Source organism: Sceloporus undulatus, chromosome 4, assembly GCF_019175285.1.
Source record: "Sceloporus undulatus isolate JIND9_A2432 ecotype Alabama chromosome 4, SceUnd_v1.1, whole genome shotgun sequence".
Taxonomy (NCBI): Eukaryota; Metazoa; Chordata; class Lepidosauria; order Squamata; family Phrynosomatidae; genus Sceloporus; species Sceloporus undulatus.
The window spans coordinates 223,129,013-223,143,155 of NC_056525.1; the positions used below are offsets into that span (position 1 = coordinate 223,129,013).

The 14,143-nt window shown below is 42.9% G+C and overlaps 1 protein-coding gene across 1 annotated transcript; it reads left to right on the top strand.

Moving 5' to 3' along the window:
• Window positions 1–7,093: 7,093 nt before the first annotated feature.
• Window positions 7,094–13,435, top strand: ODF1 (outer dense fiber of sperm tails 1). Its single transcript, XM_042465193.1, has 2 exons — window positions 7,094–7,497; window positions 12,691–13,435. Exons 1-2 carry the CDS (start codon window positions 7,202–7,204, stop codon window positions 13,007–13,009), a joined length of 615 nt encoding a protein of 204 aa, XP_042321127.1. The 5' UTR covers window positions 7,094–7,201; the 3' UTR covers window positions 13,010–13,435.
• The last annotated feature ends 708 nt before the right edge of the window (window positions 13,436–14,143 follow it).

Below are 14,143 nucleotides of genomic sequence, written 5' to 3' on the forward strand. Positions count from 1 at the left end.
AAAAATAAAATAAATAAAAGGACCTTATTTGGGGCAAGCTTGATTTTTCCAAGGTTCAGCGCAATCTTTCTTTGATACACTATTTTTTCTTCTTCTGAATACTGGGTTCTTACTTTTTCTCTCTTTTTGCAGAGTGTCACAACGGCAGATGAGGGCAAGGCACCTCGAAATGAAGGGCCTTGGAGAGAAAAAATGGAGGACATGAGCAAAGAAAAAGTCAAAAACACAAATAGAAATATAAATTCATGCTTCTTAATCCTGCTCAAAATGGAGGACATTTTGGAATTCCAAGGTAATCTATTCATCCACCAATTACTTCTGTGAAGATGCCAGCCACAGATGCTGGCAAAATGTCTGGAATAAACTCTTCCAGAACACAGCCACATGGCCCAAAATCCCCACAAAAAACTATGGATGCCAGCTGTGAAAGCCTTCAACTTCACATACAAATTATTTGTTGTGTACCTTCAAGTCATTTCCTGCTTATGGAGATCTGTGTATTGTGTGCCTTCAAAGTGCCTTTCCAACTTATGCAACCTAAAGGAGGTTTATTGTGTGGGGTTTTGCCATTGCCTTACCTGAGGCTGAGAGAGTGTGACTTGCCCAAAGTCACCCAGTCAGTCTTAAGGCGAGCCTATCATGGAGTTTTCTTGGCAAAATTTCTTCAGAGGAGATTTGCCTTTGCTTTCCCCTGAGGCTGAGAGCATGTGCCTTGTGCAAGGTCACCCTGTGGATTTCCATGGCTGAGTGGAAATCAAACCCTGGTCTCCAGAGTTGTAGTTCACCTCTCAAACCACTACACCACAGTGGTTCTCCATATATCAGTCTTTGCTACTTCAGTCTAATTCTCTTCATTCCCAAAGCTTGTTTTTCTGATACAGTATTTATTTAGAACTAGCTTTGCTAGCTCAACCTCTATGTAGGATTAAATCTCATGGTGGAATGAGGAGGAGAGCGAGTGTGTGTATCTTAATCTACATTAGAAATATATTTCTGATTTCATCTGTGTCAAGGGAGATTATTTTCTCTGTCATTCATACATCTTGGAATGCAAACACTGGAAGCTCTGTGGCCACATCTAAAAAAGTGGTTCTGTTGCAAAACAGAATAGAATAAAGATTTTTAAGTATGAATCCATAATTTTTCTGAAAAGACTATTAGTATACAAGTTGACTGCCTTCCTGCTAAATCCAAGGGATGTGTATATGTTTATGCATACTTCTTCCATTTCCCCCACTTCAGTGCCTATAGGCAGGGATTAATCCTAGGGATGCCTTTGTACTGTGTTGTTGTTGTTGTTATTGTGTGCATTCAAGTTATTTTTTTACTTATGACAATCCTAATGGGTACATGGTTTTTAAGACAAGATTTATTCAGAAGGACTTTGTCATTGCCCTCTTTTGAGGTTGAGGGAGTGTGCCTTGGCCAGGGTCACCTGGTAGGCTTCCATGGCCCGGTTGGTATTTGAACCTTGTTTTGTGCAGCACTCATACTACTGTACCATGCTAAATACTGGATCCTGAAGCATGGCACATGGTGCAAGGGAAATGGCAGTGCCAGAGAAGATCACAAAAGCTCCATCATGAGCTTTTTTTGGGCATTCCTAAGCCCAGGACACATGGTCCTGAAGTGCCGTGCTGCCACTGATACTAGGGTTAGGGACCTGCACCTTAGCACGACATAAGCAACACATAGCATATAGACGTTGCTGCACGTCACTTATGTCACGAGTTAACACTTGGCATTGGCGCATTCACGAGGTATGCCCAGCGACCCAAAAAGAACCCGGTTTTTCTGGGTTCTTTTTGGGTTGGAGGGACGCCGGGTAGTTTGGCTGCTGCAGCGTCCCTCCGGAGGGAAACAGGCCATCGCCAGCCCACCCTTTTGGGGCGATCTGTCCCAGGCCCTAGTTGGAATGTGTTCTAATTTTGCTGCATCTTCATATCAAAAATTTGTTGCTATTAAGACTCCCAAAACATAGATGGTATTTTGTGACAGCCTCATCATAATTTCTAGGAATAATAGCATCTGATTCACCTGAATTCTTCATTGCTCCTGGGCTATGAAGAATTTCATAGTATTATTTTCTGTGATTTTGCTATTATTGCCCAAGTTGTTTCTCTCCACTTTTGCAATCTAGCCATTGCCAGGGCCTAAATACCCTAAAGGCACAAGATCCCAACTGATCTTGGAAGCTAAGCAAGGTCAGCCCTGGTTAATATTTTGATGGGAGACCAACAAATACTAGGAGTGGTAAGCTGTAAGCAAAGGAAGGAACTGGCAAACCACCTCTTCGTGTTCCTTGCCTAAGAAAACCCTAAGAAATTCATAAGATGACAGGCCATAAGTCAACAGGCAAAGTGAAGGCACATATACACACACGCAAGTGCCTTGCTCCATACACTGACAGAGAATACACTAAGTGATACCACACACCGAGGTCCAAAACACACTGTAGAAATAATCCACTTCAAAACCACTTCAACTGCCCTGGCTCTGTGCTAGGGAATCCTGGGAATTGTTTATTGTGGCACCAGAGCTCTCTGACAGAGAAGGCTAAATATCTCACAAAACTAGTTCCAGAATTCCCTGGCATTGAGTCAGGGCAGTTAAAGCGCTGTCAAACTGGATTATTTCTGCTGTGTGTTTTAGACCTAAGTTTTCATAGGACTGCAATCTTTGCAACATGCAAATACTGAGATTCAAATAAGTACTTTTATATAGCATTTCTGACACCACTTTTATATATGCAAGGGTAATTACATCTAAGGTCCAAAACGCACTGCAGAAATAATCCAGTTTGAGACCACTTTAACTGCCCTGGCTCAGTCCTAGAGAATTTGGGGGGTTCTTTTTTGGGAATTTTTTTTTTTTTGGTGACATTTAGCCATCTTTGTCAGAGAGCTCTAATACCACAATAAACTATAATTCCCAAATTCCCTATCACCGTGCCAGTCTCAAACTGAATTATTTCTGCAGAGTGGATTAGACCTTAGTCAGGGAAGGGGTCAGAGGGTGCAATCTTATATCCCCACAAGGTAATTTTCATGGGCAAGCTGGAATCAAACCCTGGTCTCCAATGTCCCTGCACTGCTGGATATCTGAATCCAGATACCGGCCCCTTACTCCTTCAATTGATACTTCAAAGAACCTGGTGCTGTCTCAAACAGTGCTACTCAACTCTGGCCTTTTCAGCTGGCCTAGTGTACCCTCACAGGACCTGAATCCATTTGTCAATATTTTACATGATATCCCATCTATCTCAATAGTGTCCTATAAAGTTAAGTGTAACTAAGGCCCTGGACAAACGGGCCCCGTAGCACGTCCAGGTGACGTGCTAGGGTTGCCTCAGGGCGCCGTTTCTAAATGCCCCACAACCCTAGGACGTCACCAGGACGTCACAGCTGTGCGACGCCGTATACACAGCGTGCACAGCTGTGACGTCACTGCCGCGTGCCTTCCAGATGGGCGTGCGCTGCAGCAACGTTCTCATGCCACCGCAGGCAGTTTGCGGCGGCGCGAAAAGGAGCCGCTTTTTAGCGGTCCTTTTGCTTCCGCGTAGCCGCACCACGCAATTTGGATGCTGCAGCGTGGTTACGCGGAGAAGAGAGGCGGCAATCAGCCACTTCTTTCTGGCGGTCTATACCCCGCCCAAGTTACAGCAGCAGCTGCTGCAGACTTGTAGCCCACCAAGTGCTTGTGGCCTATAACTTCAGTCCAATGAGCTAAGGGTGAGAGATTATGGGAGCTGCAACCATAAAATATCTGGAGGGTTGTAGTTGCCTAGTTGCTTTAGGGATACATTAAAATCTAAAATGAAAGTTTTAAGGTTCTTCTAAAGAGTGCTGAGGATGCCGTGTATAGCCAAAAAGACAAATTGGTCCTAAAACAGATCAAGTGTGAAATCTCTTTAGAAATCAAGATGATCAAACTGAGGCTGTCGTGCTTTGGCCACATCATGAGAAGGAATGATTCATTGGAAAAAATAATGCTAGGAAAGTGGAGGGATGTAGAAAAAGAGGAAGGCCACATGTTAGATGGGTGGACTCTATTATGGAGGTCATGGGTATGAATTTACAGAATCTAAGTAAAGCAGTGGAGGACAGGGAGTCTCGGAAATGTCTCATCAACAGGGTCTTCATGAGTCTGAAACAACTAACAACAACTTCTAGATATTAAAATCTTACCTGCTTCTCACTGCTTCTGTTGCAGTTCTGGTATTGCTTCTTGCTCTCCTCTGCTACCACCTACTGACTGGTCAAAGGATGCCAGTGCCAGTTTTAAAAAGGGTAAATTCTCCATATTTAAAATATTCAGGTGTAGATGTGTTAGCCGTGCAGCAAAATACGACAAAGTCCACTAGCAGCGATACCTTTATTGGGCCAGCTCCAAAGCATAAAATATATTATGCAGGCTTTCAAAGTTTCACTGGCTCCTTCATTAGACAAAGATTTAAAAAAAAATCATACAGGAGAAAAATGGTCAGCATATTAGCCACAGGCCTACATAGATGTTGCCAGTAAATATGGTACTGAGGGATTTCAATGCAGGCAGAAGCCAGTGTAAGGACTTGAGACAAAGAGCAATAAAAGACAGATAATAAACTTTCAGCTCCATTAGCAACAGAAAATTAACTTCAATTGAGATCCAGCTGTCCCTGTCCTGTGAGATGCTATGTCCTGTGAGATGCTATCTGCTCCTTTCTTAGGCTTTAATTTATCAAGGAGTCTCTGTACTATTACATCTGGGAAAATGTTTAGGTGCTGTATAGGTAAAACTTGCCAAATTGCAGTCCCAAATCGTGGCCCAATTGAAGAGTTTTACCAACAGAGACTACAGTGTTTGAAATACCTTCCTTCTATATAGGAGCTGGCATGGTTTTTAAGATCGTCAGAGTAGAGCTTTTTGCTGCCAGGATGTGGGACTTCCCTTCACAGGGGGTCCATTCCTGCTCTCTTTCTGTACATCCTATGAAAATGCAGAGCGCATGCAGCAGTGGCAAGTAAAGGATAGTGGGACTCCTTGTCAAAGGGCCAAGGGGGAGAAAGGGAAAGCAGGAAAAAGCTGCAAGTTCAGATCTAATGGGACACTGGCAAGGATGGCTAGTGTCACACACCCTTGGATGGACACCTGGATGTAGTGGGGGTGAATGTGGTCCTGTTTCCCACTACAATGGGCCACAGGTGTCAGCTTAAACCAAGCACGGGGCTCCTGGCACCCCCAGTAGAAGAGGACAGGGAGGCAGCTGGTGACACGAAAATTCAGAAGGTAGATAGGTGATAGCATTCACACTGTGCAAAATTCAAGTGTCAAACACACACTGCAGGGAGAAGGGATTCTCTCTTCTCCCTACTTCCGCTGCTCCTACTTGGCCCTGGGCAGCAGAGGAAGCTCTCCTGGGGGAGCACAAGCGGATCTGAGGCAGTGGCATCGCTAGGTTTGGTGACACCCTCTCTGATAATGTCACCAGATGCAGTTCCCACCTCCCTTGTGACACACTAATAATAATAATAATAATAATAATAATAATAGGATTTAAACTAGTGCTGCTAGTTTTTGTTATGAAAGCACTGTAACTCTCATCTAGGGTTGCTGGAATTCTCTTCCATAAAAACAGGACAAAAGTATAAGCGGCTGCACTGGGTGGCTTATCAACAATCCAAAAAACCCAAATAAAAACACACATACAACATTTTGACATTCAACTATGTTTTATTGCATATTTCAGTTGTTGTTGTTGTTTATATATTGCCATCAATTTACATTCTGGGATTTGTAGTTTGTTGTGGCACCAGAGCACTTTGACAGAGGCTACACAGCTCTACAAATTCCAAAATTCCATAACATTGAGCCACGGCAGTTAGTGGGGTCAAGCAACATTATTTCTGCATTGCAAATTAAACCTATGGCTGCATCCATACTGCAGAAATAGTCCAGTTTGACAAAACCTCAGCTGCCATGGCTTAATGCTATGGAATTCTGGGAATTGTAGTTTGTTGGGGCACCAGCTTGCTGCTTTGTACAATACAATAGCTTTGTTCTGTTGGCTCAAACCTACGATTCCTAGAGGTGTCTGGAAGCACGCTTGAAGTCACAGCAAATCATAATACAGATCTCAAGGTATTTCCCCAACACTTTATGTTAGTGGTCTGCATGTTGACAGGGGGATTTGTGATTTCAAAAAGTAATTTTTCAAGCTTTGAGTTCAAAGGATATAGATGACTAAAGAAAACTGAACATTTTATTTCACCCTAAATGTAAAGTCCAATTGATAGCTTCTGGAAAATTACAGGCATTTTGTTTTTGTTTTAATGTTTTTTATCTGTGAGCCAACTTGTGTCCCTTCTGGGAGAAAGTCAGCATACAAATTAAATAAATAAATAGAAATCAGTGATTGCAAAAGGGATTCTAATATGCTAACCTTGTTGTTGTCCTTAGCGTATTGAAACTTTTAGAGGAACTTCTAGTGAAATTTGTCATCTGTGAAGGAGGTATCGGTGGCACTCTTCCTACACCTCCCACCCAAGGAAATACATTATGCAGAAACATAAGGGAACTCATGTCCCTAATATAAAATGGCTCCTCAGCTGAATTTTGAGTTCTAGATCAAGTAGTTGGTCCCAAAGTGTGACTTAATAAAAATATATTTGATATTTAATTTGGCTTCTCGAGATAGATGGCTTCCAAACATAAATATTTTTGTTTCTGTGTTTAGCTAGTGCCTTCGTACAATACAGTGAAATTTTGTAGTATTTCACCAAAATCAATCTTTGGTCCCCACAAACATACCTATAAAACATCCTCTCTGTATTTATTCCCTACTGAGAGGACACAGCACAAACTATGCACTAAGAAATGTAATGTACAAAATGATGGCTACTCATGACTTTTAACAGGGACCAACAACTTAAGACTTTGTAGACTTCTTTGTGTGTCAAATGATGAGCCCATTCTGTATTTTACTGCTTGGTAGCTCTTCTGTTTAGTCACTGTTTACCGTTTCCTTGGAAATTCCTAGATTGTGACACAGCTACAAAGTAATGATGTCATAAACCGACATGCTGAGAAAATGCTAATAACACCAGGAGCTTGCTCAGTAATGCAGACTTCTGGCCAGGGCTTGCAAGAGCAATTTTTTTCCTGACGAGTGCCCTTTTTTCAAAGGCTGTACTCGTATGCTAATATGGTTTAGTGCTTTGCAATGGCAACCCTCTGTAACGCTTTGGAGGCTGTGAGGCGAGATTTAAGGCGAAAGGATAGAGAAATAAAGAGGCGTTTAAGACTGATAGATATGCACTGCTGCCATCGATACTGTGACATACACACCAGCTGCCTCTGCGATATCAATCTTCATCCACATTGTTGCTGTCTTCTCCATCCATACCCACATTGCATGTGTGACATCCTGTGCTGTCGGCCTTGTCCACCCATCTGCCTCACATCTTTGGAGCGGAAGGCAATTAGAGCTAAGATAGAAGCTGAGCAAGAACTGGCCAGGTAAGCATTGCGTGTGCTCATTTGCCACCTGCATCATTCATTAGGTATATCATTAAACTGTTAAAAGGAAGGTGATAACAAAGGAAGCAATGGGAAATGCCTTTGCTCCTTGTCACAACAAACAGAATTTGTATTTTAATTGCCAAACACATGATGGTAAGAAATGTTATTTTTCAAAGTCCTGTACAGCGGGCCCTTGATATCTGTTGGGGTTTGGTTCCAGAACCTCCTTTGGATACCAAAATCCGTGGCTGCTCAAGTCCCATTATATACAATGGCATAGTGAAATGGTGCCTCTTATATGAAATGGCAAAAAAAAAAAGTTTGATTTTGGAATTTATATTTTTAAAAGATATTTTCAAGCAGTGGATGCTTGAATCTGTGGATTTAAAAAATCCGTGGATACGAAGGGCCAACTGTATTTATTTCTGTTTTTCATTTGTACGCCATCTTTCTCCCAGAAGGAACCCAAGGTGACCTGTAGTAGTGAAGAAGTCTTTCTCATACACATCCATCTCCATTTCAAACTGGTTAGTGTGCCATTCCTAAAATGAATGTGGGTGTGGATGAGCTGGTGTGGAGTTTATTTTCCCACTCATGTTTGTATGCCTTCCTTCTTCCTTCGTTTTCAGAGAGCATGCTTCTCCTTCCAAACTAAAACAGTAGTGACAAACATGTGGCACACTCTAGCTATTGCTGGGCAACAATTCCCATCATTCCTGATCACCGGCTATACTGACTATAAATTATGGGAACTAGGCTCCTATCATATGGAGGGCCAGAGATTTCCCCATTTTTGCTCTTTGACTCTTCCTTCCTCAGTTCTTGACACAGATGTAGAGAATTGGCCCTCTCTGTTGGGATTTTCCTCCTGTAATTTTTACTACTGGCCATGCTGATTAGGGCTGGCTGGAATAATGGGTAATATGAGAGTAGTACTGCCTAAAGTAGGATTACTCACCAACAGAATATTTAGCCTTTGCAAGATGATGATAAGCAACAACCAATCCCATACCCCTCTTTCACACACCCACAGCATCTATTAGAGAAATAAAATACCGGTAGGCCCAGACCTTGAAAAACATATGAAGTAGCTTTACTTATGTATAATAAAAGTTTCATAATATCTCATTCTGAAAGTCTCTATAATATATGCTCTTCAAACATGGAGTGGGGAAGAGAGTGAACTATATGCTACAAAATGGAGGAGGAATAAACTCTGACTGATAGAGAAAAAGAGCATGTGGCTAAGAATACGTAATGGGAAACTGCATGAATATTTGCTATGTAAACGTGCTACCTCTAACAGTGAGTTGGTTTCCAACATATAGAGAACCACAGATTTCCTACCTCTGCCAGGTGATGCCATCTGTATTTTCCTAGAAAGACATATACTGTACTCACCAGCTGCTAAAGATCTTCCTTGAACAATCTCTAGTTGTGTCGTATCTGTAACCAAGCTACCTTTTTCTTAAGCTTCTTCTTCATGAAAACCCTCTCGTCCATTTCAGATGAGGCCTCTCAGGCACACACATCCTGACCCAAGATAGCACAGGAATTAATAACTGACAAGGGAGCTTCCAATGGGCTGCTTGCAAGTGGAGAATAAGTTTGATTGGGCCTGCATGCCTGAGATGTTTCCACTGTACTTTTCAGCTCAATGTATATCACAAACAAAGGAACTGGGGCATCAGCCTGACTCCTGGTAAAGCTGATTTGGAGACTTCAGGACCAAAAAAATAACATTCCTAAGCTATGGTTGAGAGTAATATTGGCATACAAGGTGATTCAAAAATAATGGTGCAAAGTAAAGCTGTTTCTTATTCAATTTTGCACTATTCTTTTTGAATGACCTTGTATATTGGAGAAATTCAGAAAGCTTTGCTGCACTTCAAGCTAGGCCCAGATCCCTCCAAAAGTAAGCTTCATTTTCTAATGCAATTTACATCCCCCCTTCCTCAGTTGGCATGGAAGAGTCTAGATTAATCCTCTGTCATCACCATTTTGGAGCTACTTTTTAAGTGTTCAGTTTCTCTCTTCTACTCCCACTTTCCCCTTTTATCCTTGGCTTACCTCAGATGCTTCAAATTGAGTTCAAACTGCAAAAGTAGTTTGATCTCAATCAATTAAGCAGGGGAGAAAACAGGAATGGGCAAACTGTTGCAGCCTCTCCTATCTAATGTATTCTTACTCATTAATAACTTTTCCAGTGTTGACCACATTTTCTATTCCTTAGAAAAACAAATACAATTCTCTTTAAAATTTCCAAGATGAGCATATCTATCTGGAACTGTAAAAAAAACTTTTTTCTTGAGACAAAAGAAAAAATATCTATCTTGAGACAAAAGTATACAGATAGTGAAATGCTGGAAACTTGATATATATCCATACATCCTTGACTTTATAAATCTTTTATAAATCAGCTTTGACCTCCCCTCTCAGCTTCTTTCTATCTCTTACCTCTATCAGGTTCTCCTTCATCATCTCCACTGTTTTTCCTATTGTCCATGATTTTTCCACTTGCTAATCCTGGTCTAGTAATGGGAGGATGGCCACTTCTTCTTGTCTCACTGTCCCCACCCACCCAGCTTACGTTATGTCACTCTTCTTTCTCTGCCCCCTTTTGTCTTTTTCATCATTTTCTCTATTTTATCTTTTCCCTCTATCATGTGCTTTCTCCACTCTTCTATGTATTCTGTGGTCTTGTGTGATTCCTTCTCTATCTCCATGTATCTGTGTTCCTTCACTCCTTCTGTCTCCCCAGGCCCAGGGGCATCATTAGGGGCATTGGACTGCACCAGGTGACACCTCAGCGGGAGGTGAACACTTGGTGGCAGTGGCATCATTAGGGGAGTGTGAGGGGTATGGACCACACCAGGTGACACCCTAAGATGGGGTGACACCACTGTTCCTCAAACATCTGCCTTTGAGCAGAAATGGGCTGTGGCATTTGCCTGTGTCTGTTTAAAACATGGAGTGGGGAAGAGATTGTGTGAGTGGAGGCTCATTGGGAGGAGAAAGGAAAGGTACCAGGTTTTTTTAAATTAATTTTCTTTAAAAATATCACATTTTACCAAATTTTCACTTTAATCACATGAAGCTGTGTATACGTAAACGCATTTATTCTCTGTGTATGATACTGTAATTTAAAGGCATAATTTTAATTTTGCTAGTTAAGTCAGTTGTTAAGTCATAACTTTAATGATATATGGGAATTATGATTTATGAGTAACTTAGTACAAAAAAAAATATTAGTAAAGATTCTGTATGGTCTGGTATGGGGGGAGATCAATGGGGGGGTTGCCCCATGAGTTACTGCACTGGGTGACACCAACCCTAGTGACACCACTGCTTGGTGGGGCACTCACTCAGTGTCTGCCCCAAGACACCCACCAGTCACCCCCTCCACCAGCTACGACACCTCTGCCCTCTGTGACTGCTTATAATAATGGGATTCTGATGCCACTCAGCAGCCTCTTCTGGATCTGGCAGGGCTGCTGGCCAAGCCAGAAAAGAAAGATGTTGGTGCTGATGGCTAGGGGCATCACTAGGGGGCTGCAGAGGGTCCAGACAACACCAGGTGACACCCTGAGAGGGAGTGACACCACTGCTCTCCAGACATCTGCCTTTGGGCAGAAATGGACTGTGGCATTCACCTGAGTCCATTTAGAACACTGAAAAGATGGGGTAAGCAGGTCAGTCCTCAATGGGAGAAGAAAGGAGAGGCCACACAGTTTTTGTTTTGTTTTAATTATTATTTTTTTATTTTTTAGAAATTATTTGTAAATGGTCTTTAAAAACATCACCTCTTACTAATTTTTCACTTTAACCACATAAAACAATTTTTGTTAGCTACCTTGAGTCCCTGTACTGGGAAAAAGTTGGGATATAAATAAATTAAATAATACTAATAACGTACATGCAAATACTTTTTAGACTGTGTGTACAATATTGTAATTTAAAGGCATACTTTTATTTTTGCTAGTTGTTTATGTTGCAACTATTGCCATTACATTCAGTGAGAGTAGTACAAAATTAGTACAAGTAACATTAGTGCAAAAAGCATTACTGAGGATTCTGTATGGTGTGGTATGGGAGACGGTCAATGTGGAGGGGTGACACTGTGAGTTACTGCACCAGGTGAGGCCAACCCTAGTGATGCAGTAGCATCAGCTGCCACAGGTTCCTCCCCTTCCTGCCTACATTGCCTCCCTTTGCCGCTGGCCAACAGCCCTGTCAGACCCAGAAGGGATGCTGGGTGGTAGCAGCACCTTCCCCAAATGCCTCTGCCCACCTTGCTCTCCCTTCTCTCCCTCTGGCCTGCATCCTCCTGGAGCAGGGAGCACAGGACAGCAAGATGGAAGGGGGGGGCAAGGAAGGCAGCTGTGGCTGCTGGTGGGGTTGGAGTACTGCTGCTGCCCAGCAGTATTTTCTAGCTCTGGCAGGGATGTTGGCTGGCCTTGGAAAGGGATGCAAATGTGTCAGTGACATCACTAGGGGATGGGGTGGGGGTGCAGACCACACTGGATGACACCCCAGAGGGGGATGTCACCTGGTGGGGTGGTACTGGGCAGGTGAGAAAGGGCACTTTCTTGCTTGTCCAGCAGCTACACTGGATCCTAAACAGGCCTTCTGGAGACCACAGAGCCACCCCTCTCAGTAGAGACAGCTTCTGGAGTGGTGGCTGCCTTTAGGGTCTGGTGCAGCTGAGGAGGGAGGCTGCCTTCATAGTTCAGGGCAGTGATTCCCAACCTGTGCTCTGTAGAGCCCTTAGGGCTCCACAAGTCAAAAAGGTTGAGGACCCCTGGTTCAGGGCAATCAGATATCCCCCTTTTCCAGGACATTTGCCACCACAGTTTTGCATAGCATCACACAATTTTTTAACAGAGGGCCAGTGTGGCATAGTGGTTTGAGCACTGGACTGTGACTCTGGAGAACACATTTTGGATCCCAACTAAGTCATGGAAACACACTGAGTGACCTTGGGCAAGTCACACTCTCTCAGGCTCAGAGGATGGCCATGGCAAAATGCCACTGAAGAGACTTGCCAAGAAAACCCCCATGATAGGTTGCCATAAGTTAGAAACAACTTGACAGCACACAACATACACATTCATCCTGTAAGTAAGATTCTGACTGTTTGGAAGTGAAATCTTGCACTATCATCCTCTTCTCTTTTTCTCAACATTGCAGGATTCGAAGAAGGGTTACCAAGATGCTAACAACATGTACTCGCCCAAAGCTTTTAGCTTTAATGGATGTTAAGGGGTTTGACCCGGAAGATATTACAGTGAAAGTGCAAGATGGGAAGGTTAAAGTTTCGGCAGAACATGAAGAAGAATTTAAGACTTGTCGAGGGAAGGAATACAACTACTCCACTGTCACCAAAGAGATCTGCTTGCCGCCAGGAGTGTCTGAGAAAGAAGTAACTTACACCATTGGGCCCACCAGCCTTGTGAGAATAGAATCACCTGGCTCCGTGCCTCCATGCCTCCTTAGTCTGCTGGAATGATCAGCTCTGGTAGCTGCACAGTCTAAGGGTGCAAAACATCCAGGGATCCTCAGGACTACTACTGCACTTTTTTCCAACAGCCCCACCTCCTTTAGCCATTGTTAGCAACTTTGTTAAACTTCTTCCAACAATGACAGTGCCGCACATCTTCTGGTTTTACTGCAATCTATGTACAGTATTTATTTTTTAGGTTTATTGGTTTATTTAGCTAGTTGTTTTTTTTAAGAGTTTCTTGTTAATATGTCGTTGCAGCTATTTAAAAGAAGAGTGGGGGAGGTTAGGGGGTTGTAATAGCAGCCTTGGGGTGCACCTACACTGTAGAAATTATGCAGTTTGACACCATCTTCAGTGCTGCAGCTCCTCCTATGGAATCTTGGGATTTGTAGTTTTACGAGGCTTCTAGCCTTCTCTGCCAAAGCGTGCTGGTGCCCCACACACAACTACAAATCCCAGGATCCAAGTGCATTTTCTTGGGCCATATGGCGGGGGGGAACCCCCCCACACCATTTTGTGCTTGCCAGGGCGCTTTCAGTGCCTAAAAAAATATAATTGGGGGAAAAAATGGGAATCAGGGGGCATAGGAACAGATTTGCCATGTTTTCACGGACCAATTTTTTTTTTAAAGGATATAACCTGGAAATTTAGCATCTGACCACTTGTTGTTGAAAGTTGTCCCCTAGTTGAGGGGTATTTTAAAGCAAAAGTTTGTATGGGAATTTTGTTTTGGGGGCTGGAGTTGTGGAGTGGGTGCAGCCACCTCTGTGGGCACATGTGCACTGTAGAAATAATGCAGTTTGACACCACTTTAACTGCCAATGCTCCATCCTATAGGATCCTGGGATTTGCAGTGGTGTGAGACACCAGCACTCCATGGCAGGCAAGGCTAAAAACCCTGAAAAACTACAAATCCCAAGATTCCATAGGAAGGAGACACAACATGTATGGCCTGCATCTCCTCACTTCTGTTACCTTGAAGTCTTTAGGTCTCATGTTGGGTAGTGTGTTGTTGGCATTGTTGAAGTAAGAGTCAATTGCCTGTCCATCCATCTCCTCATGGTCAAATGGACAAAAAAAAATCACCTTGTTATCATCATCAGAGAGAAGGAAAAGATAGATATTTTCACCTTTATTCGA